The sequence below is a fragment of the Artemia sp. Qi Xiang Cuo genome, chromosome 16, assembly GCF_049724085.1.
Source record: "Artemia sp. Qi Xiang Cuo chromosome 16, ASM4972408v1, whole genome shotgun sequence".
Taxonomy (NCBI): Eukaryota; Metazoa; Arthropoda; class Branchiopoda; order Anostraca; family Artemiidae; genus Artemia; species Artemia sp. Qi Xiang Cuo.
In genome coordinates this window covers 30,864,890-30,891,276 of record NC_142809.1, presented here as the reverse complement: position 1 = coordinate 30,891,276, position 26,387 = coordinate 30,864,890, and the positions used below count along the sequence as shown (strand labels likewise).

Below are 26,387 nucleotides of genomic sequence, written 5' to 3'. Positions count from 1 at the left end.
TTACTATTATTCCTAGCAGCTGTTCTAACTTCGCTCTCTAAGAAACCATTTGCGACTTAACAAACTATTTTCCTGGAATTAGTCCATCCATCTCCTACATTGTCAAATTCTAGACTCTTCAGCTTAGTATTCGACTGTTCTTGGACAGTTTCTTTCAAGTTTTCTCCCTGGGATATACCAAAGTCATAGGTTCCTGGAGGGTACTTACCCTTCCTAAAATTTCGCTTCAGATTAACCCTTGACACTACAAGATGGTGATCTTTATTTTTAACATTAATAACAGCGCTCCTGTATACCCTTATATCTTGTATTTATCTTGCCAGTCTTTGGTTCACAACAACATAATCATTAAGGTCAGCTGGATTAGTGTCACGTGAATACGGTGTTAACTTATGGGCCATGTTATGACCAAATACAGCATTGTTTGTAACCTGATTGTTATATCTATAAAATTGCAGCAGTTGGTAACCATTAGTGTTTCCTTTCATTAGTGTTTCCATTAGTGGTTCCTTTCACACCAAATTTACCTAGGCAAGGAAATCATCTATCCATGCTTTTATCGACTTAGACATTAAAATCTTGCAATAAAATATTTTTATAAAATACGATATTTTACCAGGGACCCTGTCTATTTGTTCCTATAGCTGCAAGTAAAATTCATCTGAGTCACTACTATCTCTATCAGTCGGTTATACAGAGGCATATACTGCTATGACTCATACCCTGTATTTTTTAGTCTTAAAATGAGCAACCAGAATTGTAATATTAATACCTTCCATACCTAAATAAGACATTACATCTTCCTTATCCATCATGGCCTATGCACCCTATCCTCCCTGCCTTAATAAATAAATTTTATATCACCTAGTTTCATGTTTCCTACCTCTGGGACATGAGTTTTAAAAAAAACCTAAAAAATCCAGTTTAGAATGGCAAATGAAAAAAGTTTCGTAGCTTCAGAAAAAGGACCTAAATTCCTAAAACATAGATGTGACCCTGATGTATATTATGCATTGTATTTAGCAGGCTCGAGAGCCCTGAATATAAAACATTAAATTCCTCCGTCTTTCCTACAAATTGAGTGAACAGTCAGATAATTACTAATTCAACTTATGACGACCGTAAATAAAGCTTTAATGTGCCAAATATAAAATGTCGATGGTGCACGACCAAATAACATTTTGATATACAGGTTGCGATCTGCCAGCAATCAAAATTGCCCATGTCCCTGCGGAGATCCAGGGTTGCCACGAGACCAAAACATTTCGTAACGTCCAACTCTTAAAAACGTAACTTTTTCGTAACTTTTGATATGAAAGTCTCTTTTCATGGCAGGGTGCCTTAATCTCACTATCAAGAGTGGTACCTAAAGGGGGGAGGGGAAATTTGTTGCCTGTATAATTTGAAAAATATATTTTTACGCATTCTATTAAAAATCCTCCCTCCAACTTTTAATAGGTGCCTAAAAAGTATAGAATAATAACAACTCATGCTTCTTTACCTTCAGAAAATTCTTATTTATTCAGCTGTAAGTGCTGCTTCCAGTTTACCTGCACAACAGAAAGACCCCCCCCCCCACCGATGGGGGTATAAAACCCCAGGCTACTATTGTGCTTATCTTGTTGCTGTCGTTTTTAATTGCCATTATTGGTGTTTTAAACCAAAAGTTGATGATCAATACGTACAAAATAAAAGGCAAATCAATAAACACAGCATGTTTTAAGAGTTTTGAAGAAAATAAGAAAACCAACAAGATTTTTTTATTTATTGTTAAATTTAAATAAAATGATCCTAATAAATCCAGCTTCTCAAGAAGATCCAACAAATCATTTTAATCGCTCCCTTTCCATCTAACATTTTAGATTTGCTCGTTCGTAGCCTCACCTCCTCAAGCTTCAAATTTGCAGCGCTCCAACATGAAAATCTAAGTAATTCCGAGTGAGAGAGTTTTTGTTTTGTTTTTATTTTATCGAAAAAAAAATATTTCAATCGCTGTCTTCAGTTCCCACACAAAACAACATTTATGTTGCATAATATGCCTTTTTCCGTTTGTAACTTGAATCGTAGCTCCCATCCAAAAGAAAGTAAGAAATAAATGAAGAGTCCACACAATTCAACCCCAAGAATGTTACCTTAAAGCTGTTTTGATGGGTCTCACAGGTCCAGGCACGTACAAAGAATTTTAGGGGAGGAAGTCAAAAAATAAAACTCATTTTCAAAATGAACCAAAGAGGCAGAACATGAGGCGAACATGAGGGGCACAAAAAGATCAAACATAAGCGAACATGAGTGGCACAAAAAGCATTGGGTTTTGCATAAAATAAACACCTAATTTATCTAGGTTTTAAATGCATAAACGAAAAAAGTCGATGAGTTGAGGAAAACAAATAAAAAAGATGAAATTATGCAAAAACGAATCAAATTTGGCCCCAAATTTTCACTTATATTTAATATTTTCAAGTTAAAAAAAATATAATATCTCATCCGAGATTACAACCTAAGTTAACCCAGCCTCGGGATGTGCTCTTACCGTTGTGCTATACTAATAAAATTGGGAAGTAACTGAACATTTGGAAGTCGTTGAAAAATAGTTCACAAATTAAAAAAAAAATTGTGTGACAAAGAAATGAAAGGAAGATGGAACAAAAAGATCAGCGAGTTAATAAAAATTAACTGGAAAGGATTTAATTAAAAACATTAAGGGAGATGATAAGAATCCTATAATTTAATAAAGAAATGCCGAGAAATTTACGTTTTCAGGGGGTTGGGGACCCAGTCCAGCCTGCGTGGTCCCAATGAATCAGTTTTTAAGTAAACTGCAAGGCTACCCTATTTAGATACAAGACTGTTTATCTTCTTCATAAAATGGACATTAGTCTAGTTGTCGTTTTCTAAAGCCAAATATTTAGTGATTGTCCTTTTCTGAAGAAAACATGCTAAACACAAGAGCAGCACCATTAAATTATTTATTTTATATTATTTCCAAATATCATGGCCCCTTTTCTGAGTTTATCCTCCCCCCTAATGGTCCGGGATATAGCCCTAGGAATATGTTAAAAAAAAAAAAAAAACAATAAAATTCTTACTTTACAATATGAAAGAACACTAAAGAATGTAACGAGAAAGAATGACATCACAAGATTCGAAACAACGATGAAATATATTTAAACAGTTATATATGGGACCTCGCAGATGGGGAGGGGGGTATAATTTCAAAAAGCGACCCTGATATTTGGAAAACGGTTAGCATAACATCAAAAATTCCGGCTAAAATAACGCACCCCCCTCCTCAATGCTTAGATATAACCAAAATATGGTTCATTTTTACAGTTTCATATGTTTTGTCAATACCAGCTGTTCATAATCCCATATAAAAAGAGCAACTTTTGTATAGAGCCTGATATTATGTCAAACCAATCAGAAGTTGGTAGGGGTGATGTTGTTGCGGAAAAAATAATACACATATCATCGGTACTTGTCAATTAGCTGATTCACACGCAAGATAGATGCTAAAGGAAACTAGTCAAACGGGTATCAGTCAATAGAGAATTGGATCGCAAAGCGTGGTTTGTCATTGCGTTTACAATATTTAAACTATTGTTTTTTGGGGTTAAGTGGGAAAAAGTACCTAGATTAGGTTACGTATTTATTATATATTATGCTTTACCCCCCCACCCCCCGCCCGCCCTAATGTGTAAATATATAGCCCAAATTTGGTTCTAAACTTTTATATTTTAATCATATTTTGTTTTTTTTCATTAGCATTAACTAATGAAACTAGCTCTTTCTCCATATAATTTTAGTATGACTGTTGAAGGAACAAGATTCAAAGTCAACTGATGAAATTGAAAGTTGGTGAGGTGACTAACTGACTATTGTCACTTGTCACTAAACAAATGATAATCGCATGCTCATGATAGGGAATGTTATCTTAACTTACTATGCGAGTAAGCGAAGTGGGTATTTTCTCATCCTAATAACTGAGTGATTGTACGATAAGATTAAATGGCCGCGATATGAAAAAATGTCGATACTCATGTCAGTGTAATTAAAATGGGAACAGCGGATTTTTTTCACGGTGGAAAAATAGATTACTTAAAAAATCTGAAACTACCTCATTATTCAAAAGCGTAACATAATTATAACATAATTTCAAATACGTAACAAAAATGTAACGTTTTTAGGACCGTAACGTAAAATGTATCGTTTTATTCAAAACTTACCAAAAATGGTACGAAAGTAACCTCGGCGGCAACCCTGCGGAGATCCCTCCACCGTGGCTTCGGGGACTACTGACGTGTCGAATTTGTCATGAAATGACCAGTAGAAACAAGGCTTCTGAATCTATTCCATCACTTTGATCAACTTGAAATTGTAACGTATTTTTTTCAACAAAACATCAACAACACAAAAATAAAAAGATAAAGCTGCTGCTAACTGCATTCATTTCTGTAACCTACTTGCTTTGAAATGGACCAAATAGTGCAGTTTGCCGAACCTGTGAAGCAGTTCACTAAAGATAGCTACCGACTCATTAAGAGATGCACTAAACCAGACAAAAGAGGTTAGTTTCAGTAGCCTATGATTTAAAGGGATGCTAGGCTAACCTATGAATCACTTGTTGGATTATCTTTTGCATTGAAAAGGAAAGTGTTTCAGGTGAAGGGCTTCCATTTTAAATGGTAAATATTGAGCAGTTCATATAATTGGCCAACAAATAAAGTGAACTTGGTAAATGTTTACAAATAACATAAACAGGTATTTCAATAGGCTATTAATTAAGTACCCCAAAGCCCCAAAAGGTATATCATTTTTAGGTCAATGTATATGAAATCATATTAATGAGTTAGGCCTAGGACTAAAGTGAATGCACCATTCGATGCCTTTTTTATGCTGATTATGAATAGCCTATAATAAGCATTTCTATCAGAAATGAATTTCAGCCCCCCCCCCCTATATATGCCAATTCAGGGTTAGGCTAGGTTAGGTTAGGTATAGCCTATATAGGGAGGGGCTTAAATTCATTTCCAATTGAAATGCTTATTATATTTGTAATGAGCATAAAAAAAGGGGGTAAAATTCTACTTTAGTTACTTTTACCTATCTTGGAAAGGGGTGAAGTTAGGAAAATGAAACTTTCAGGGATGGGTCTACAGGCTAACATATGTCCAGGGAAGGTATTTTAAAGTACTCATCTCCTCTTCTTCTCCCTGAAGTAATCCCTTGAAGTAATTATCTCCTCTCCTTCTCCCTCTAGAGGATCCTGAAATTTGCCTACATGACAGGTCTATACCTATTGAAATTTTGACAAAACAACATTTTACCTTAATTTTCAGTTATAAGATTCTTTTTCCCTGGCTTTAGTTCTGAAAATGCAATTTCTGTTATTTGAGCAGTATTTTAAGCCATATTAATGTTAATTTTCAAAATTTTGGAAATGTATTTGCATATCTTTAAAACTCTATAAATCAGGATTGAGCAAAGTTGTGAGGCTGAAAACAATTTTGTTGGACTGCATTTTAAGCAGAAGATCTATTTTACAAGGTTTCACTTTTATAACACACATATTTTTAAAGGTAATCAAAGGTCGGGATCCTCTAGAGAGAGAAGGAGTGGAGGTAGGTACTTCAAAATACCTCCCTAGGACATACTTTAGCCTGTAGATCTATCCCTGAAAGTTTCATTTTCCTAACCAAACTCCTTTCCAAGATAGCCAAAAGTAGCTAAAGTAGAATTTTACCAAAAAAGGCATCAAATGGTGTATTCACTTTATTCCTAACTCAATAATATGATTTCGTTTTTATTGACCCATTTTTGTAACCACAAAGAATCAACACTAGTCAAGTTGTTTAAGAGTGGTTAAAAACATATCACTAGTTTAGGCTATAAATAAGTTGTTCAAAAGTAATATATTCCAAAAATACTTATCTAGCCTATAACAATTCAAACCTCATTATTAGGCAACTCAAATATAAGCCATTTTCCTACTGTGTCAAGTTTTCAAATGCCATCAACAAAAATAGCACTGACTTTTATAATTCAAAACTTTTTCGTCAACAATTCAGGGTATATATTTGCATATTAGGGGGGTAAAGTTCGGTCAATATATACGAAATCATATTATTGAGTTAGGACTAAAGTGAATACACCATTTGATGCCTTTTTTTATGCTGATTACAAATGTAATAAGCATTTCTATCAGAAATGAATTTCCGCCCCTCCCCCTATATAGGATATACCTAACCTAACCCTGAATTGACTGATATAGGGCGGGGGGGGGGCGTGAATTAATTTCCGATAGAAATGATTATCATATTTGTTATCCGCATAAAAAAATGCATTGAATAGTGTATCCACTTTATTCCTAACTCAATAATATGATTTTGTATATATTGACCTAAAGTTCATGGTAAATTTGCAGTTGGCCATATAATTTAGCTAAGATAAAAGTGAAAAAATCATTCAATGCTATTTTTTATGCTCTTTTATGATTCATGTAAAATACCTTCAGGGCCCCTTTGAGGGCTCAAGATGCAATTTGCAACAGAAGTAATTATTGAATTACAAAAGAGCATAAAAAAGGCATCAAATGAAGTTTTCACTTTCATCCTAGCTAAATTATAGTGTCTCCTAGAAATTTATCCTTGTACTTCATTTAAGTAGAAAATCTGTTTTGCTTGGTTTCAGTTTCATAACACAAAGATTTTTAAAGGTCACTGCCCTCTAGGGTGAGAAAGAGTTGAGGTAGGTACTTCAAAATACCTTCCAAGGATATACTTTAGTCTGTAGACCCATCTCTGAGAGTTTCATTTTCCTAACCTAATCCCTTTCCAAGATAGCAAAAAGTACCTAAACTAGAATTTTACCATATGAACTGCTCAATATTTACTTTTCAAAGAAGTCCTTTTCAAACTAACCTAATCCCTTTCCAAGATAGCAAAAAGTAGCTAAACTAAAATACCATATGAATAGCTCAATATTTATTTGTCAAACAAGCTACAATGGTAAAATTTATAGTTGACAACTTAATTTGGCTAGGATGAAAGTGAATACATCACTTGATGCCTTACTTGTGCTCTTTCATGTTTGAATAATTGTGTTCTAGGGCAAATTACATGCTGAGCCCTTAAAGGGTTCATAACAGTCTAGTAACCAAATGTTCAAAAGTGTGCCTCTACAAAACTTGCTAGTGAGAAAAACAGTATAAGTCTAGGACCCTAGCTATACATAAAGAAACATGTTAAGAAAACAAGTCTTACTTCATGATATGCAGAATAATCCTAATTAAATCATTTTGCAGGGGGGGGGGATCTTTGTCTTTGCTTCTTTCACTGCTGCACAATTTATCGTTAATATTATTAATTTATTTCCCTGTAAAAGAAAAGGTACATAGACTGAGCAATCACTAAAGTAACAAAAAGATAGATAAAAGAAACACAATTACACATCAAAAAACCAAACATATTACAAAAAAATCATTACATTAATGCAAACAAACTATTATCAACAAATTGATGACCATGATTGATGAAACTTACTTGGAAAACAGGATAGAGATTTATTAATTCTAATGTTAGGGTCATCTAGCTTATCCAAATGAATAATTTTACAGTTTCTTGTCCAAGAAGGCAAATGTAAAAGATATTTAGCAAATCTGAAGAAGATTGATTGTAGTTGCTTTTTATCTGTAACTGTAAAGAATTTCCAGAAAGGAGCAATGTAAAGCAGATGTGGAAGGGCTCTGGCACTGTAAATGGGTGCTAGAAGGTAACAGTCAAAATGTAGATTGTTTTTTACAATTCTAGCATAAGAAATGGTAATTTTATGCTCAATGTGAGAAATCAGTAAGTGGCGAATAGATGTACCAGTATGTGATCACCAATGAAGTACCAGTATGCCACACTTTTGCAAAGTAATATGACATTTATTCTGGTTAACAAACATAGAATTGAAACAATGCCACCATTGAAACAATGCTTCTAAATCTCCCTGTAGAAGTGTCATATCAACTGGGGAGGTGACATCTCTGTATAGCTGTACATCATCTCTAAACATTTTAATGGTGCTGTGTTGGATTACTTTCAGCAATTCATTTGTAAATCAACAGAATAAAAGTGATCCATGGCAGCTACCCTGAGGGACCCTGCTTAGAACTCCAGACCCTTCAGATAGTGCCTCATCAACCTTCACTTTTTGTGACCAATTAGTTAGGAATCTGTAATCTAAATCCTGTGTTTACATCCAATCCCATACTTTTGACATTTTCCACCAGCAAAAATATTGAAACCTTGTTGAATGCTTTGCAAAAATCAATATAAGTACAATCAAACTTTACACCTGAATCAGCCATCTTTTGAAAATCATTGATTACATAGACTCATAGACTCATTTATTTATAAACAACTATCGTAGCCGTGGCCGAAGCCGCGACTAAATGGCGCTGTTTAGTACATTGCATAAAACTGGTCACTGGCGGTTTAAATAACTGACAAAAAAAGGCACGAAAGAATTGCTGTGACGGGTTGTTCGACACTTTGGCGGCACTAGTTGATTTTTATGGCGGGTGTTGGCGGTGATAGGTGCAGGAGGGGAAGCAACGAACGGTGTTTCTGGGACGAAAGAAGGGACTGCCCAAAATTGCACATTAACTGTAAGCGCCTATCACGCAACGTTGGCAGTCGTAAGGTACTAAGGGCAGCCTCATAAGAGTTGTATTTCGGGCCTAGTATCACTTTCACTGCCCGTTTTTGAATGGCTTCCAGATCTTCACTTAGGTATTCAATATTATGAGCCTGAGGGCCCCACACAGGACACGCATATTCAAGGATTGGGCGCACATACGTGACGTAAACCGTCTTCAGCTGACTTTGTGAGAAACCCAGTCGGCGCAAGTTAATTAGCGACTGTAATGCGCAACTACCTTTTTTCACCAGACCGGCGATGTGCGCGCTAAATGAACAGTCGTCACTGAAAGTAACCCCGAGAATCACTGAGGTTGAGGTAGTAGGGTACCAAGGAACCGGGCATGAGAGGTCACGCTTAAGCGGATTAAACCTCATGACTTTTGTTTTATTCATATTAAGCTGGAGGTCATTAATGCTACACGCCTCGAGAAAGGAGTTCCTGATCTCACTGCTGAACTGGGGATACACGTCTGACTTTTCAGCAAGATATTTCAGAAGTAGGGAGAGATCGTCCACGTATTTGAATCTGTCTTCAAACTCGAGGATAATGTAGTTAATTACCGCTAAAAACAAAAGAGCTGCCAGCTTAGTGCCTTGTGGTGCGCCACACGTTAGTTCAGCCCACTCAGAGTTTAAGTCACTAGGGAAGAGAGCATAGACACACTGACAGCGGTTACGCAGGAAGTCAACAACTAAGAGCAAAATATGCTTCCTAGCGCCCATCTTTTTGAGGTTATTTGCTGCTGTATAGTGGCGGATCAAGTCAAAAGCCTTACGATAGTCGACTAAAAGCAGGTCAACGAGGCTACTGCCTTTGTCCAACCACTCGGTAATCAGGTGGTAGAGACGTACTAGATAATGCGTCGTACTACTCCCTTTCAAGCAGCCGTACTGAAACGGATCTAGGGCTGGCTGAACTTGGGCTAGGAGCTCTCTATAAATAAAAGAATCAGTCACTTTAGCCATATTAGGCGTAATAGAAATCGGACGAAGCTGATTGCAGGACTTCGGGTCTTTGACTTTAGGTAAGACGCGGACGTAGGCTTTTTCCAAGCACTCGGGAATTTGTGCTCCTTGAACGACTGATTGATCACTGATGAGAGTGGTTTTGCTAAAAACATAGAATATTCTCTTAAAAGTTTAACTTGCAATTCTCCTGGGTAAGAAGCACAGTTGCTTTTTAACTTTTGAAGTTCTTTATACACCGCGAACTCGGATACTTCAACGATTGTATCTTCAGAGACGTCAGCAATGAGGGCTTCGATTTCGGCTTCGGTGAAGGACGGGTGAGTAGTACAGATTGAAGTGAAAAAGGCGTTCACTTCGGCTGATTTTATCAGCGTTTTGTCGTCTTTCTGTATCTTAATTTCACTGGTGGTACGTTTACCGGTAAGACGCTTGACTTCAGAGTGCCACCTACGGGGCTCACCTTGAAGGAGAGGCGAGACTTTGTCATGAACGTACCTTTTCTGCGCTGCTCGTAACAGTTTAACAATGCGGTTACGAAGTTTGTTTGCTTGAACAATATCCCCACTGCGATGTAACTGGCAGCGAGTTAAGATAAGCTTCTTTAGATCGGGTGTTACCCAAGGTTTGTCAGTATCACTAACAGTTATTTTTTTCTCAGGGAAATGTTCGTGATATTTACATGACAGCAAAGAGTTGAAAGTATCAACTTTCTGGTCGATATCTGTCATAGAGCAAATCTCATCAAAGTCAAACGTCCCAATCCACTGTCCAAAGGAACGAATTGCCTCTTTAGTCATAGGTCGAGTGGTAATTTTTACTTTACGTGGTGCTGGAAGGCCAACTTTGGCCTTCCAAAGAAGTGTGTTATGGTCAGAGTTATGCAACGGACCGAGAGAGAAGGGTACTTCGTAATAATCGGGAATGTTCGTGAAAATAAGATCTAATATACTACCACTGACGTGAGTAGGGATTGAGACAACTTGCTTAAGGTCAAGCATGCTGGAGACCCATGCCTTATTAGTCTGATTGAAATCACCAGCGATTACAAAAGCAGGCGCTGCGTGTCTGCGGCGTAGGTCATCAGTGCAGTTTTGGATATACTGGATCAGTTCTTTTCTGTTCTTTGCACTTTCGGGGTAGTAAACTGCAGCTACAACCAAGCACGAATATCGCTTTGATAGGCGCTTTGGTTTGCATTCGACCCAAATAACTTCATGGCATGATTCACTGGGCTGACTTAGTAATTTACAAGGTAAGTCTTCCCGAAAGTACAGTCCGACCCCACCGCCTCGTCGGTTAATCCCTCGGTCGCGTCTCGTATTAAAAAAACACTTGTACCCCTTGATATGCCCGGTTTCATCGTTAATATCCCAACATTCTGTGATAACAGCAATGGGGGATCTCGTCTGTTTGAGAACTACTTCGAGTTCGTCGGTTTTATTGTTTAGTGATCGGGCAGTACATACTCGGATATTGGGAAGTCTGCACTTCGACAAGAAAAACTCAGGTGTTAGGGGGGGTGGGGTACTTGACAGTGACGATACTGGGTCAGCGTACCACGGACGAAGCGAAGGAGGGATTTCACTAGGAGGGATGCAGTTAACTACTGTCAGAATACGTTCCCTTGCTGTACTGAGAGACCTCGCTCTGTTGTTAGAAACGAGAACAGGGATAGCACAATTTTTATTTCTTTGGCCTCCTCTTTTCCCTCTGTGGCTACGCTTGGAACGCTGTTGACTTGGATTGACATCTGGCGGCTTTCTCAACAGTCGAAAGAGCCTTAAGTTAATGAAAATAAATGGCGCCACTGTCAGACGAGATGAATTCAGTTCGTATAAATCAGCTTTTCCGTACTTTAATGCCATCGTTATTGCACTAATGGAAACTAAGACAGTCAAATTTTCGATTATTCATACAACCACAGCAGAAAAGAAACCATGAGAAAATTCACAAATAAAGCTATACTTGAACGACGCTCAGGCTGCTATTTGAGCGCTCTGGAACGCCATCTCCAATTAAACTCCAAATTACAAAATAGATGGCGCCACTGTCAGCGAGATGAATTCAGTTCGTATAAGTCAGCTTTTCAGTTCTTTAATGCTATCATTAGTGCACTAATGGAAACTAGGAAAGTCAAATTTTCGATTACTTACACCATCACAGCAGAAAAACCACGAGAAAATTCACAAATCAAGCTATAATTGGACGACGCTCAGGCTGCTACTTGAGCGCTCTAAACGCCATCTTCATTCAAATTACTTCCATTAACTGCATGTTACATGATAGATTTTTTTGAAAACCATGTTGTGCCTTATTCCACAAGTTTTTTTTTTCAATATAATTTTGGATACAATCCACAATTACTTTTTCCATAATTCTTTAAAAAGTTGATGTTTTCAAGATAGGGCAATAATCTGTGAAATCTGATCTTGGTCCACCCTTATGAAGTGGTTTATGACAGCTTTTTTCCATACAGCAGTGCCCTTACCAAACTCCAAACAAAGGTTAAAAAGAAATGCAGGCAGATCTGCTAAAGAAGAAGCCAGTTCTTGTATAATAACATTTGAGACACCATCTATATCAGGGAATTTGACAACAGAAAGCCCACGCATAATTTTTGGGACATGCTCAGTGGCTACATCAGAGTCATCATATTGTGACTCATTCTGTAACACAAAAGCTTCTAGTGCTGGTGATATATTAGATCTCATATGGGAAGCAGGATTAACAAAAATAGATGCAAATGTTTTGTTAAAAATGCTGCTTTTCTCTTATCATTGTCAAATTGCCAGTGACTGGGTCACAGAAAGCTGTGGACAATGGCAACTGCTCATTTTTGCCCCTTTTCACATACTTCCAATACTTTTCTGGACAACTTTGTGCACAACCAATTGTCAATGATTCCACTGACTCAGTGTGAGACCACACAATCATCATTGCCCCATTTCTCACACTCTTGTAAGCATGCCAAGATTCATCATCCCTAGCTGATAAATAAGCTCTCCAGTAGGGTGGTCCTTAGCAAATTTGAAAAACAAATTTTTACCCTTTTTTATGGGACATGGTCTGAAATGATTCCATTCTGGTTATAATTGAATAATTAACACACATTTTAGCATTATTATCAATTTCAGATGTCCCTACCCTAACTATTAGGAATGTATAAGCAAACTTTGATAAAAAAAACATAATAATGCCACTTAATTAAATAATATCAAACATGACTGTTGAGTTGCTGTACACAAAACAGAAAATAAGTGATTGGCAATAATGTCCAGCAATAGTAATAGTGTCCAGTCACTTCAACTATCAAACTGCACAGTTCACATATGGACATCAAACTAATCCATCAGTGTCTTTTTGGTTTGATCACTCTAATGCTGTCAGTACTCCTTGATGGCTAGCAGCAGGAACTGTTTCTGTTCTTCAGATGCTGTGTCCAGTTTGTTATAGTCATCCATCAGTGCAACACCACATTTGGCAATGTCATTGATTACCCTCATGCTGTGCACTATATTTTTAACTGCCTGGTAGTCTTTTTCAACTGACCACAAATCATTGTTCTTAGTTAGGAATGATGAAGGCAGTCCAGTAATGCTGAAGAATCTGTTGGTATTCTGCATGACAGTTTTCTAACTTCATCTCCCCCAGTGTCAACAGGTCCACTGTTATTCTTGTCAGAGGGTGCTCTGCTCCTGATGTTTGCTTAGCTGTAACCATATGATGTTTGGTGTCACTTGATATGTTGTTGTCAAAGAAGGCAAGGGCCACCAATTCCTCTGATAAGTACCATAGGTGTCTTATTATTTTGTTCATGGCAGTTTTTGATATCAATTCTGACATCTTCTTGTAGCTGTCAATGTCCTTGAGAAGTTGGAGGTCAGTGCAAGGGACTGATGGTGCTGATGATGCCTGAAACCATGCTTTCACATAGATGATCACAGTGAATTGACAAATATCAGCAATAGCCTTTTTGTGAGTATGAACTGACTTCTGGACATCCAGATCTTTAGTGCATAGATGGCCTTTGCCATCTACCTTGCTTGATGCAGCCCAGCTGGAGCTCTGAACAAGATTCCCTTAGATGGTGTGCCACTGAGGATTGTCAAGTCTAAAAGTTCACAGCAATCATCATGGGGTTGATATGCTAGTGTCTGCATCTCAGCAAATGCTATGATATCTGTGATGACATGTGAAACAGCTGTAAACACACACTTGTCTGATGAAGCAGTCTGAAAGTCTGCTCTGTCAGTAAACTGACAGGTGTTCTTAAACCAATTGAAAATTGTTATCTCTCAGCCTTTGATAGGACCAAGGCAATCAAGAACCACTGCTTGTAAGACTATTCCTAAGATATGGTGTTGACAAGCAAAGCATGTCCTTGTCAAGTTTTTTGTTCCAGAAGGATACAAGCACCATTTCTTGGATGAGTATTGACAGATGTGGTGTCAAAACACATGCACTTTACATTATCTGTAATGTTCTAAGCCACAGCTGCTTCAAAAACTGCTGCTGCAGAAGCTTAGCCAGTTCCCAAGGCTAGCTTTGGAACACCAAGAAGCTGATCTACAACTATGCCAGAGACCAAAATTGGAAGGTGATTGACAATCTGTCTGTTGCATATATCCTCTAGGAGTTTTCCATTCCAGTGAATAGTTAGAGGAACTGTTGGTTTAAACTCCTGTCATAGATTTTTGGCCATTACCTGGCGCTGCTTCATCCTGTCTCTGCAAATTGAAGAGCAATTGACATTGTATTCAACAGGATCATAACCAAGGTGTTGCAGAGTCAGAACAAGAAGTAATTCAGCACTTCTGTCACTAACTTTAGCCACATCCAGACAGGCTGACATTTTGCTGAAGTTAACAGTTTTATATCTTCTGTTTTGGGTTCTTTAATTTCTTGACCTTTTAGCTTTGTTCTCTTTATTTCTCTTCAGGTTGTCATAGTCATTAAAGAGACACTGAATTTTGTTTACTGCATGTTTTTTTTAGCCTTGTTGGAATGTGTGCCTTTGCCCAAATTGTAAAAAGGTCATTGGTTGTGGAATGTGCTGCTTCACAGACTGTCTTGTTTGTCACTTGCTTGTAGTGATAGAATAGCGCAATGACCTCCTTCTTTGACAGTAGTTTTGTTGAAATCAGTCTCTGACAATTGCTTCATGAGCCATATGTCTGTTTCACTTCTTGTAGTTGGTTTTAATATTGCATCAGTACTGTCACTTGTACAAACCATGCAGTCCATGCTGTCACTCATTGCTGCGTCAGTGTCAGTTTGTCTGCAACAAAGTATGAGATTAATAAGACTACCTGTGTCAGTGTGAAGCATAATTAATATATTGTAGTTCATAAAATTAATAAAAACGTTAAATTTTCATTTTCACTCACATTGCATACAGCAAAAATGGTGTCTTGTGTTGAAATGCATTGTGGGAAGCCTAGAGATAAATAAGTCCAACAGTTCAGAAACCTACCATGCTGTACTGTAGTGTAGTGTTGACTGTTGAAAAGTTGAAAGCTGTGCAAGACATGCAGCATTGAGCAATGAGCATGCAGTAGCCAAAAATTTTAACCACTGGTGGGGACCTCTTAATGTCAATATTAGGGTCTTTTGGGGATTATGTGGTATTTTAACAGTAGAACAAGATTAGGGAGTGCAGGCTGAAGAAATCCTAATTTGAATAATAAGAAGCACCCTACTCTCCAGTGTCTATTTTTTGTAGATAATGCTTCAAGGACAAATTTTGGCAGGTTCCTATGTTTTTTTGCACCCTCTCTAATAATATACCTTTGAATAAACTTCTCACATCCCTCTACTACTACTTCACAGATAAACTCAAAAGCTTTACACATCTACATAAATATGCTGAAGCTGAATTACTCTGACAAAGCCTCTACCCAACCTAATTAGATGGCTGCATATTTGTTTAGTCCTTTCCAATGTGTGATCTGTTGCAAAACTGGTTACCCTGTGTAGACTCAAGAAATCTAGCTTAGCTTAAGCAATTGGGCTGAATATTGGATAATAAATACTATTCTAAATCAGCTAAAAATGTGAATGACCTAGTAATAAAAGGAAACATCATAATCTGATTAGGCCTTATAGCAGTATGCTGAATATTATAAAGTTAGAGCTTCATTTTTTAAGGTTTTTCTTTTAATTTGATTGCTTGTACATCCTAAGGCTACGTACGGAAACATCAGGGGGGGGGGGAGGTAATTGTTACAAACACAGCTTTAACCATATGAAGAGCATAAAATTAGAAATAAAAAAAACTCGATTTTCCTTAGTATATCTCCTTCTGAAGAGCTGCTATTCTGCAACTTTACCTCTTCATTGCATTAGTCTAGTCAGGTAGTAGAGCTCCTTTATTAAACCAGCTATAATGTAAGTCTGTAATTTATCTGTATGTGTGAGCATAATTTACCAAATTATTATTTGAAAGGATTTAAAAAATGTATAATAATAGAAGAAATTATGATAGTTGGATTAATAAAACATCCTGCATCAAATAAAGCAATAATTTCATTGTTTTCTTTTAGTTTTTATACATTCTTTAGCCTATATGTGGAACAATCTGGGAGATGGGGGTGCATTTGTGAGTGAATTGGCTATTACATTTGAAAAGAGCATAGTAAAGGAATCAAATGATGTATTCACCTTTTCCCTATAGGCTATCAGCTATGATCTCAAGTGTTTATGCCTAATTGAATCCCTGTCTCCATCCCCTTTCAATGCCTTAATACAACTCTAGGCCACATACTAGGTTTGTTGGTCTTGCGTTTGGTAAAATTCTACATTAGCTTTTGCTGACCTTTGAAGCTAGTCAAGTGTGGTGAATGAAACTCCAAAGAATGGATCTAAAGCTTTAATGATCCTCCTAGAATATTTTGTATCTACCTCCACTCCTTCCCTCTCCAAAGGATACTGACCTTTAATAATCTTCTACAATCTTTGTGTTGTTCAAATCAAACCTGTAGAAATAGATCTTCTCCTCAATTGAGGTAAAATAAAATTGTTTTGAGCCTCACACCTTTGCTCACTGCTGATGTATAAGGTTTTGGAAATTTGTAAATCTGTTTTGTTGATTTAGGGAAAGACTCTTGTTTGGTATATGACTTAAAACTCTACTGAAATAAGAGGAACTGCTTTTTCAAAAGCAAGAGCCAGTGTAAAAGAGATTGAAAACCCAAAATTAAGGCACAAGGATTTTTGTCAAAATTTACATAGGTATGGACCTGTAACAAATATACAATCTTTGAAGCCCTAGAAATGAGAAAAGGATAGTAATAATATTTTTGTAACACTAGCATGGCGTTTTCAAGCTCCTCTGTTCCTTTTCTGTTTATAAAGTGTAGTAAATTGCGTAGGCTAGAAGATCTGTCTTAGGCCTAAGTTTAGAAAAAATATGGTTTTTCTTAGGCTTATTCTTGGTTTGTGTCTGCTTTTGGTAAATTTGGCAACCATTCCATTACTTAACAAATAAGACTTCCATATAGGGATAGGTCCTATTATTAGACAATGAAACAAATATATACAAAAGCTCTAGATATTTTGATGACATAGACAGTCATCATCATCAGTAGAGAAACTAACATATTAAAATTAAAACAAACTGTAATAACTTCAGTATCTATAGTTTGTTTTAATTTTTAATTAGCCAAATTTATAAAGTCTCTTGTTTTATCAGCCAATCTTTAATTCATATTCAACAATCTTGACAGTTACTATAAAACTCTTGACAAAAGGCTGGCCTTAGTTCAATATCAAAAGCACTGTGATGAGTTTGTTTGTTGCTGGTTTTTGCTAGCTCCAAAATTTAGCTAAAACTTATTGTTAATAGGGATACATTTTTACTACTTGGGCACTACTTTCTCAAGCCTGTGATCTTATTCCAAATTGATTTAGGAGGTGCTGAGTGATGAAGTTAGCCATCTTGCTCTTTTTTTGGATGCTTTATACAATTATGTTTAATTTCCATATTAGTCTGTCCTGTGCATCTTATTTAGATCCCAAGGGTTTCTGGTGCACTCCCTTAATTAGTCTGGGGATATGACTTGAAGAGTTTTTTTTTGCTACATGAAATTGTGGACTTTTAGAGAACTTCCCTAGGCCCAGCTTCTTTTTTTTGTCAAAAAGCAGAATTTTATTAAATGTAGGACAAGTTTTTGTAGGTTTGGATCATTGACTTTTCCTGCTTCACATAATTATTGGTTGGCAAGGTCTTGGACAAATCCTTGTAAGACATATGTTTAAAGCTTGATACAATTTTGGTAACTCTAGCACTTGACTAATCATTTTGAATCTTGGGTTTGCTAACATGGTTCCTATTTCAAGATTAGGGTTTACTAAGCTTTTGTAGAGTTAGGAAAGTACATATCTTGATCTGCATGGCAAATAGGATTTTGTCAAGCCTAGGACTCTAGTGGCGTTGGTTGAGAAATGTTCTTCTTCTATGTAGCAAGAAAATATGGACCATCATGAAAATCCTGACACCTCTTAAGGATGTTCTGTAGAACAACTGTTGTGGCTAGTATAAGTAATCTATGAACTAATATATCATCTTCTTCCTTAATGTATATTAAGATGTTTTCGAAAATTATTGATTCTGTTTATTGGGGAATTGACATTTAATAACAGCCCAAAAGTTATCTTGAATTTTTGCACCCTAGCAATATAGATTAAAAAATGCTCAGAAATATTTTTTAACCTTGAATTGACTCAGATAGCAAAGACCAAAGAATTCTTCAAATTTGGCAAATGGAGGCCACAGACCCGTAGTACTAAAAATGGCAAGATTTTGATATAAATCACAGAACAGAAAAGGAAAGGTGCAAATTCACGAAAAATAACTTGCCTCTAAACTACATTGCTGGCCTAATGTATAATAGGCCTATAAAAAATCAGTTAGATATTTATAGTGGAATCCCATTTTATGTACTAATTTTTTAGTAGAAAAACTTTTAAACATACTCATTCTTAAGTAGAAAATTTGAGATAGATTTTTGTTTTTAAAAACTGCTATCACAAGCTGGAAAGGACCAAAATCAAATTTTTGGGTAAAAAAAAAAAAAAAAAAAAAACAAGGAAAAAATATAAAGAAGTTAAAAAGCAACAATACACTCAAAAATGGCGAAAGAATGGGAAATCGAATTGAATAAATGAATAAATCATTATTTGAAACTGTCATCTTATCAAATTCGTCAAGAAAAAAAAAATATGTTATGCCATTCCCTTTTTGAAACTAAAATGAGTCAAAGAAATCTTGCAGAATTCACAAATGGAATAGGAGAATTTTTAACATGAAGTTGTGGAAAAGACTTTGGTTTTCCTATAGATTATTGTCCATATTGTCAGAGTCAACTTTTAAATTAATAAGGTCTTCAGTATTCAGATGTAACATCCTATTGAAAGAGCCATGAGACTTTAATGTATATTTGTTTTTTCTCAGAGGTGCTTCATATGGAAGGGGCCATTTAGTTAAAAAAAAAGTCAAAAGGTTTAATAAATATGCCTCTGCAGATTCAGTGATCCCCCCACAGCCCCTGGAGCAATATAAATATATATATATATATATATATATATATATATATATATATATATATATATATATATATATATATATTTATACTTGTGTGGGTATGATTATAAATGCTCTTTCTTTTTCAGAATTCCAGAAAATAGCTTTAGCCACAGCAATTGGATTTGCTATAATGGGCTTCATTGGTTTCTTTGTCAAGCTTATCCATATTCCAATCAATAATATCATTGTGTAAGTTTTGTCTCTTTCTTGTATGTACTTTAATTCTTTATTTTATCCAGGTATTGACCAATCAATGAAAATTAGTACTGTTTGTTCCAAAATTCTTTATACTTGAGATGTTCAGACTGGCATGTTCTTTTTTGCATTCCTGTCTGCTGACCTTAACTGTTTTTTAAGTAAGAATAAAATAAAATATTTTTTATGCTAAAGAATATCTCAGACAAATAGCAATATTTGTTGGTAAATGAGTTTTGATGGAAGTGTCTCATTTTTTGTAGTTCAGTTAAATCAGAAAAAAATATTCTTTCATATCAGTAGAAATAGCAATCAAAAAGAACATATAAGGGAGGCTAATAACCCTGCTGTTTATAGTAAATTTTTAATCCCTCCCCCAAATACTATGATCACCAACTATCTATATTTTTGCATTCCAAACTGCTTTGATTCTAGTACTAGATAAACTGCTTTCAGCTAAATGCTAGTCAAAACTTAGTATGAAGACTGGTGGGCTGAGAAAGGTGGTAGCCCCTCCTTAAACAAATCAATATGAACATGTGACACAAAAAAAATATGGAGTTAGCCCTTTTGGATTTAACAGCTTTATGCTAGGGATCCTTGGGGATCCAGAATTTTATGGTGCAATTGTCATAAAAACTAGATTAAATTTAGGTGATGTTTCCCTTCTTTTTCAGAAATTATACAAATGTGCTTGTGCTAGTAACTTTTGATTGATGTCTTTAAATTTAGTCAGCAGTGATTTAGAATCAGTATATAATGGAGTTTTTTTTTTTTTTTATGTTGTATTTTGTTAGTGTGTGTTTGTGGTATTTTTTCCTTTTTCCATTATTTACTCCTCTATCAGTATTTTATGTTTTTAAAGAGGGTATAAGTAAATTATATATATATATATATATATATATATATATATATATATATATATATATATATATATATATATACTAATCATGCAGATTGAAGCCCTTTCATAATCCCAGTTCAAACAAGTTACAACCTGCAACTCTTTTGGCTGAGTTACTCTGCCTTACTTCACTGACTTCACTTACTTACTGAGAATCTGCCTTACTTCAAAGTGAGAGAATAAACTGTTTGGAGAGGGCAGGGGGGGGGGGGGGGGTATATTTAAAATGAAACCATTTTTGCTTCCTAATAAAGCTAACTCAAAGTTTTTGCATTGTATCAGTTTAAATTTCATTAGAAGGATGGTGGGAGAGGGTGTGTCATGTATGGGAGGGAATATTTAAAAAGTCAATGATTTGCTTTGATCCTTCACTCATAAAGATTGGAGATCCTTTCCTGTGGCAGAAATGACATGAGGGCAAAAAAAGGAGTAAGGATCAGGGGCCCACTGGATCCTGGTTTAATAATGTGTAATTTGCCAACCTTTTTGCCAAAAGAATTGTTACAGGGTGGGGGCATGAGTATCAATATTAGTGTGAGTTAGTAATGATAGAAGTATTAAAGTTTAGGAGGCACACATGATGTTGCTCCTCTACCTCAGTCCCAAATAAAGAAAAGATAATAGCAAAGGCAACTTATTAAGTTTTTTTTCTTGTTATTAGCAGACTCTTGCAAGCAATGTTTTTGCTGTGGCTAACAATTGATAAAAAAAAAAAAATTATTACCATACTTACTAAACTAAAATCACAAACAGAAATGGCTTGTAACCCAAAATGGCAAGGTCCATGTGAAAATGCCCAAACAATTTTATGTTTATGACTCTACAAAAAAAGTTTGGCAACAGGGTCAGGGATTGTGGCATATCTTCATCACTTTTAGATCTTCACAACTTCATCACTTTCAGTCTAAATTCAAGTTGAAACTGCTGCCTGCTTGCTTAAACAGATCTTTCCATTTGCAAGTAGAAAGATAGTTTAAAGGAACAAACGCCCAATTTAACAACTTCAGATAGCCCTCAATGGCATGGAAATCACACCTCTACTTCAGTTCTTACACTTCAGCTCTCTCTCAAAGACTGCTTGAATTAAAATCAAGTATTTTGCAGTAGGCATCAAGACATGACTAATTGTAGAAAAAGCCAAGACAGATAGTCCGAGTAATTAAGAGGCATATCTGGGATAAGCCCTTTTTAGGATTGTATAAAAATGATGTCATTTCATTTGTCGATAGATAGATAAATATCTATCATCCATCCATAGGTCATTCTTAGGGTAGAACTAAGGTAGATAATCATAGAATTAAGGGATGAAAGATTGGATTGATTTTGGGTCGTCGCGTGACGGACAATGTTCACTTACTTCTTACACTGTCAGCTCTCTCTCAAAGACAAACAAAGCCACCCTTTTTGGCCACAGGCGAGAATTATATGCAGCTTTCCCAAATGTTATGTCAACTTCATGATCTCTGACGTTCATACTTTCCATAAAAACCACAGAGGTTATACCCTTACCCACTTTCTCACAGTAAATTGAAATTAAACAACAAACAAAAAATAATTCTATGTCCATGAATTTTTGCACAGCTAACAGGGATAAATAAGAATTAGTTATGGAGGATGTTTTTCTGAAGTAGTTTATAAGTAAGGATTATTGTCCCCCTTCTATATTTGACAGTGTACTTGTGGCACAAGTATCGACTCAGTTAGGTTATTCCCCCCCCCCCCCCATAGATATAGATGCTTCAGTGAGTTTGGTTTTCTGTATATCCGTGTTGAAACTAATTGAAACATTGCTTTTTTGTCATATGTGGTATAATTCTCTTTTAGCCAATATGGAGAACTTGTACACTTGGCAGTGTTAAATTCTAGGCTTCAAATTCATGCCCATTGTAAAAGAAAAAAAAATCCCTTTTAAGCAACTTCGTCATCTTTACATTCATACTGAAATCAACTCTTAACACCCTGACATTATCATCTAGGACACTCTGGACATTAGTATTATTGAATACTAATGTCCACATTAGTATTCAAGTAACATTAGTATATTCTGTGGCATTTTTTGTTCTCTTAGGGAAAAATCCATAAAAACAGGAATAAAACGATCCTGCTTAGCTCCGATTCCATGCAAGATCAACTAATCTTCCTTTTTTTTTAACTACAGCAATATTAAAGGGATTTCGAAATCGGATGCTTGTATTATATTAACCTAAGTTTGAAAGTTTTGTCATTGTCTTCCTTTCTTCAAACAACACTGTTCACGGAAAAGATCAGGGAACATTAAAGATGTTCCCTAACAGTTTGGAATTGGTCACTACCAAAAGGAAAAATAAAAGAATTTTTGTCATCAGACCCTGAATGAGTTTAATAAACCAATAGGGATTAGAATTTCAGTATATGAATTTGTTTTAAGTTAAAGACTATGTTTGGTGCCATGATCTCTCACCAAAATATTGGCTGATCATACTTTTGTTGGTAATCAAACCCTGTATAGGAGAGTGGCATCAAGTGTGGAGGGGCAGCTCCTTGTGTTTTCAGCCAAGTGGCAAAACATTGAGTCGGTAAAATACTGACGTCAAGTGCCACTATTCTATTCTACTCTACTGGCTCAAGTTCTTTTTATTAGGTAAATGGGCTGATGGAAATAAATCACGTAGAATTAATGGAAGAAGATTGGCCTCAGTTGACAAAAAAAGGAGTTAATTTAGATTACAATATCCACCAAGCCTGTCAGTAAAATCCATTGGCTCCCCCCCCCCCCATACATTTTGGCTGGTGATTCCTCTGGTACAGGGGTTATGATATTAGTCTTTAAAAGATCTCTTGAAAAATCATGGAAAAAAATACAAAAAAAGTCCACTGTTTTGTTCAAGTTCTATTACAACTTGACCCCAACCACTCTTTTTTTAATGTCAGTTGAAAATTATTACAAGCCCTATGTGTTTTATTTTCTATCTTTTAATAATATCTTATGAGCAGAGTTTGGGCTTAAATTATTGTCTTTAGTTGCACTTCAAGGAGACAAATCATTTGTTTTCAGATTTCATTTTAAAACTAGAATCTCGACCATAACTTTTTGGAACAGCATAATGACTGATAATGCGTCAAAATTAATTTTGGGTTTTGAGGGGTAATAGAAAAAATATAGAAAAAGCAGGGAACAATTTTGAATAATATTAAAAACTATACAAAGGTCGTAAAAAGATCGAGATTCATTGGAGAGGGGTATGAAAGTGTTTTTGAGCAATTATTAGAATCTACTTAATCTGGACTTTTTCCATTGACATCTAAATGGTGTATTTGGGCCTCTCAGAAGCCAACCTAACTTTTTTTTCTTTTTTTTATGTTTCTATGTCAAAAGTCTTTGTTTCAGTAGTTAGGGATGTTCCCTAATAATTAGGAATGCTACTAAAAAAGGAGAAAAAGAAGTATTTTTGTTATCAGATCCTGAAATTTACATTAGAATTTTTTAAAAGATGTATTTGGGACTCTCAGAAGCCAAGTTGACCTGAGTATCTCTTCATTTTGATATTTGAGTGTCGAAACTTGTTGTTTCAGTAGTTAAAGATGTTGCCTAACAGTTAGGAATTGGTCACTACCAAAACGAAAAATAAAAGGATTTTTGTTATCAGACCCTGAATGGTTTTTGCGTCCCTTTTTTGGCATACTGGTGTGCGAGAGAACATTTTGTTTAGTCCTGCCTAGAGACAAACTACGAAAAAAGGATATTTTTCTTTTTCCAGATGACCTTTGCATTAAAATCAAATCAGAGTGCAAATTTCCTTTGGAATATCCTCTGCTTTTTTTGTATGGATAGCAGTGTTAAAACCTAGATGATGTCATGTGCAATTAATTTTCCTTTTTTTTTCAGGGGTTCGTAATCCTAGTCTGATGTGTACACCGGCAGCGGTCTCAAGTGTTGAATGATTTATTCTTCGTAACATTTTATAAAACATGGTTGGTTAATAATATTTTGGTAAATCGACAGAAATTTATCACATATCTATTGTTGACTCACAAATTGGCAGGTACCGCTAAAAGACCAAATGAACACGTGGTAACCAACCTTCTTTGAAACTGTGCAAAGGTTTAAATTATGAAAATGCCTTCCTGAAAAAAACTTAGGTGTAACTGTATCATTTTGTTTTTGCTAGTGCTTTAGGAAAAAATTGATAATGCAATGGCAAATGCTTCAAACAGCTTTTGATGCACTAATCTAACCACTTTTATTAGATAAAAGGTCACAAGCTCCTTTGCAATCAATCAGGGTGATACACTGCACTAGCCTATAAGAGTCCAAGACAAAAGTATATCGTCATTTTGAAAATTTACCATCTGACCTCCACAGTCCTCTGTGGTACCTTAGTTGAGGATTTCTACTTTTGTTGACCTCCTGCAATATTTTCTCCCCATAAAATAGCCTCTTGTACAGTTCAGTTCTTTGAAGAAGGTTATCACATGCTCATATGTAATTAAAATGATAATTCAATCTAAAACAACAGTTTTCAAGGCATCATCGTCATGCATTTCAAAAATTGCCAACGTCCCATCATTAAATTTAAAAGATAGGCCCCCATCTATCACCAAAGCAGCATCAAAACATCTAGATTTCATTTCTACTTTATTTGCAAATCCACGCGGTTTCATTTCACCAGGTTTTGGCAATGTCCCAACTGATACGGGATCTCTGATGGTGTATGCCATCATAGAGAGCTCTGAAAAAAGGAAAGAATTAATTCAATCTTCTAATCTTTCTCAAGAAAATCATGTATTGGCATTTTTTTTCTTGTTGTATGCTCATATACAACTGAAACTTTCTACTTTGCAAAAAAGTAAAGAAAGTGGTTTTCTTTCAGTGGTTTGAGGGATAGAAACATACTTCTATCACAACACTGGGTCATATTTTCTGAGTTCTGTTTTATGAGCTATAACGAAATAGACGGCAGGCATAGATCAGCTTTACAAATCAATAATTCGGGGACAAGTCTCAAGGATTGTTATGGGAGAATGAGAGATTTTCTTCTGCTTTGCACATTTTCAGCATTTTGAAACATGGGAGGTAACAACTAGAAATATTTAAAAGACATAAGTGTGACACAAGAAAAACAGAGTGTGACTGAATGTTTCATGCTATAAAGCTACAATTCTGACAAAATTCAACTGTTGATTTGCCTCTTTTTCTGCCTCCTCACAATTTATCGCAATACGAATTTTTCGCTTTTCTGTTTGAACAGGTTTCGTGAATATTTATACGACCACAGAGTAATTGATCACAAATGAATCATATCACCGAACCTGCTTGATGGGCTAATTTTGTTTTTGACGGGAAATGTTAATTCTTGTAAATATTATTATACCAGTATGGTATAACCAATAATCTAAATATTTTTTGTTTTTGTTTCATGCTGTTAAGGAACTCAGATATGAAGTTAATACCAAATTTGATATGATGTTATAAAAACTATCTAAGGTTTGGTGTGCAATTCAGGTTACCATGGAACATATTGCCCACTGAAACTATGCCAACTATTGCCTACTGAAACTATGTCTCTATATTTGTTCCAAGCTTGTATCTTTCCAATTTTAGAAAGTTATGCCTTATATCTTTACTCTTGATCGGTACATTATAAATTTACGCTTGAAGATTGAAAGTTGTTCAACTCAACAAATTAAGTGTGGGATACGTGTTTGGCACTGTATTTGTGCGTGATTTCGATTTTGATTTACAAATCAATAATTCGGGGACAAGTCTCAAGGATTGTTATGGGAGAATGAGAAATTTTCTTCTTCTTTGCACATTTTCAGCATTTTGAAATTTTGGGAGGGAACAACCAGAAATATTTAAGACATAAGTGTGACACGAGAAAAACTTGTGTGATTGAATAATTCATGCCATAAAGCTGGAATTATGAAAAAATTCAACTACTGATTTGCCTCTTTTTCTGCCTCCTCACAATTTATCGCAATTCAAATTTTCGCTTTTCTGTTTGAACTGGTTTCGTGAACATTTTTACGACCACGGAGTAATTGATCACGAATGAATCATCAGTGAACCTGC

The 26,387-nt window shown here is 35.7% G+C and overlaps 2 protein-coding genes across 2 annotated transcripts in view; one reads left to right on the top strand and one right to left on the bottom strand.

The window, feature by feature from the left end:
- Positions 1-4,361: 4,361 nt before the first annotated feature.
- Positions 4,362-24,320, top strand: LOC148942777 (protein transport protein Sec61 subunit gamma). Its single transcript, XM_089102074.1, has 3 exons — positions 4,362-4,564; positions 19,323-19,425; positions 24,201-24,320. The coding sequence occupies exons 1-3, from the start codon at positions 4,471-4,473 to the stop codon at positions 24,208-24,210; spliced, it is 207 nt and encodes a 68-aa protein (XP_088958200.1). The 5' UTR covers positions 4,362-4,470; the 3' UTR covers positions 24,211-24,320.
- Nadk2 (NAD kinase 2, mitochondrial) overlaps positions 24,242-26,387 on the bottom strand; it is a 51,167-nt gene continuing 49,021 nt past the window's right edge. Inside the window, exon 6 of the mRNA XM_089102073.1 lies at positions 24,242-25,044. Within this exon, the coding sequence (XP_088958199.1) occupies positions 24,815-25,044 (230 nt within the window). The 3' untranslated portion in view covers positions 24,242-24,814. The remainder of the gene's footprint in view (positions 25,045-26,387) is intronic.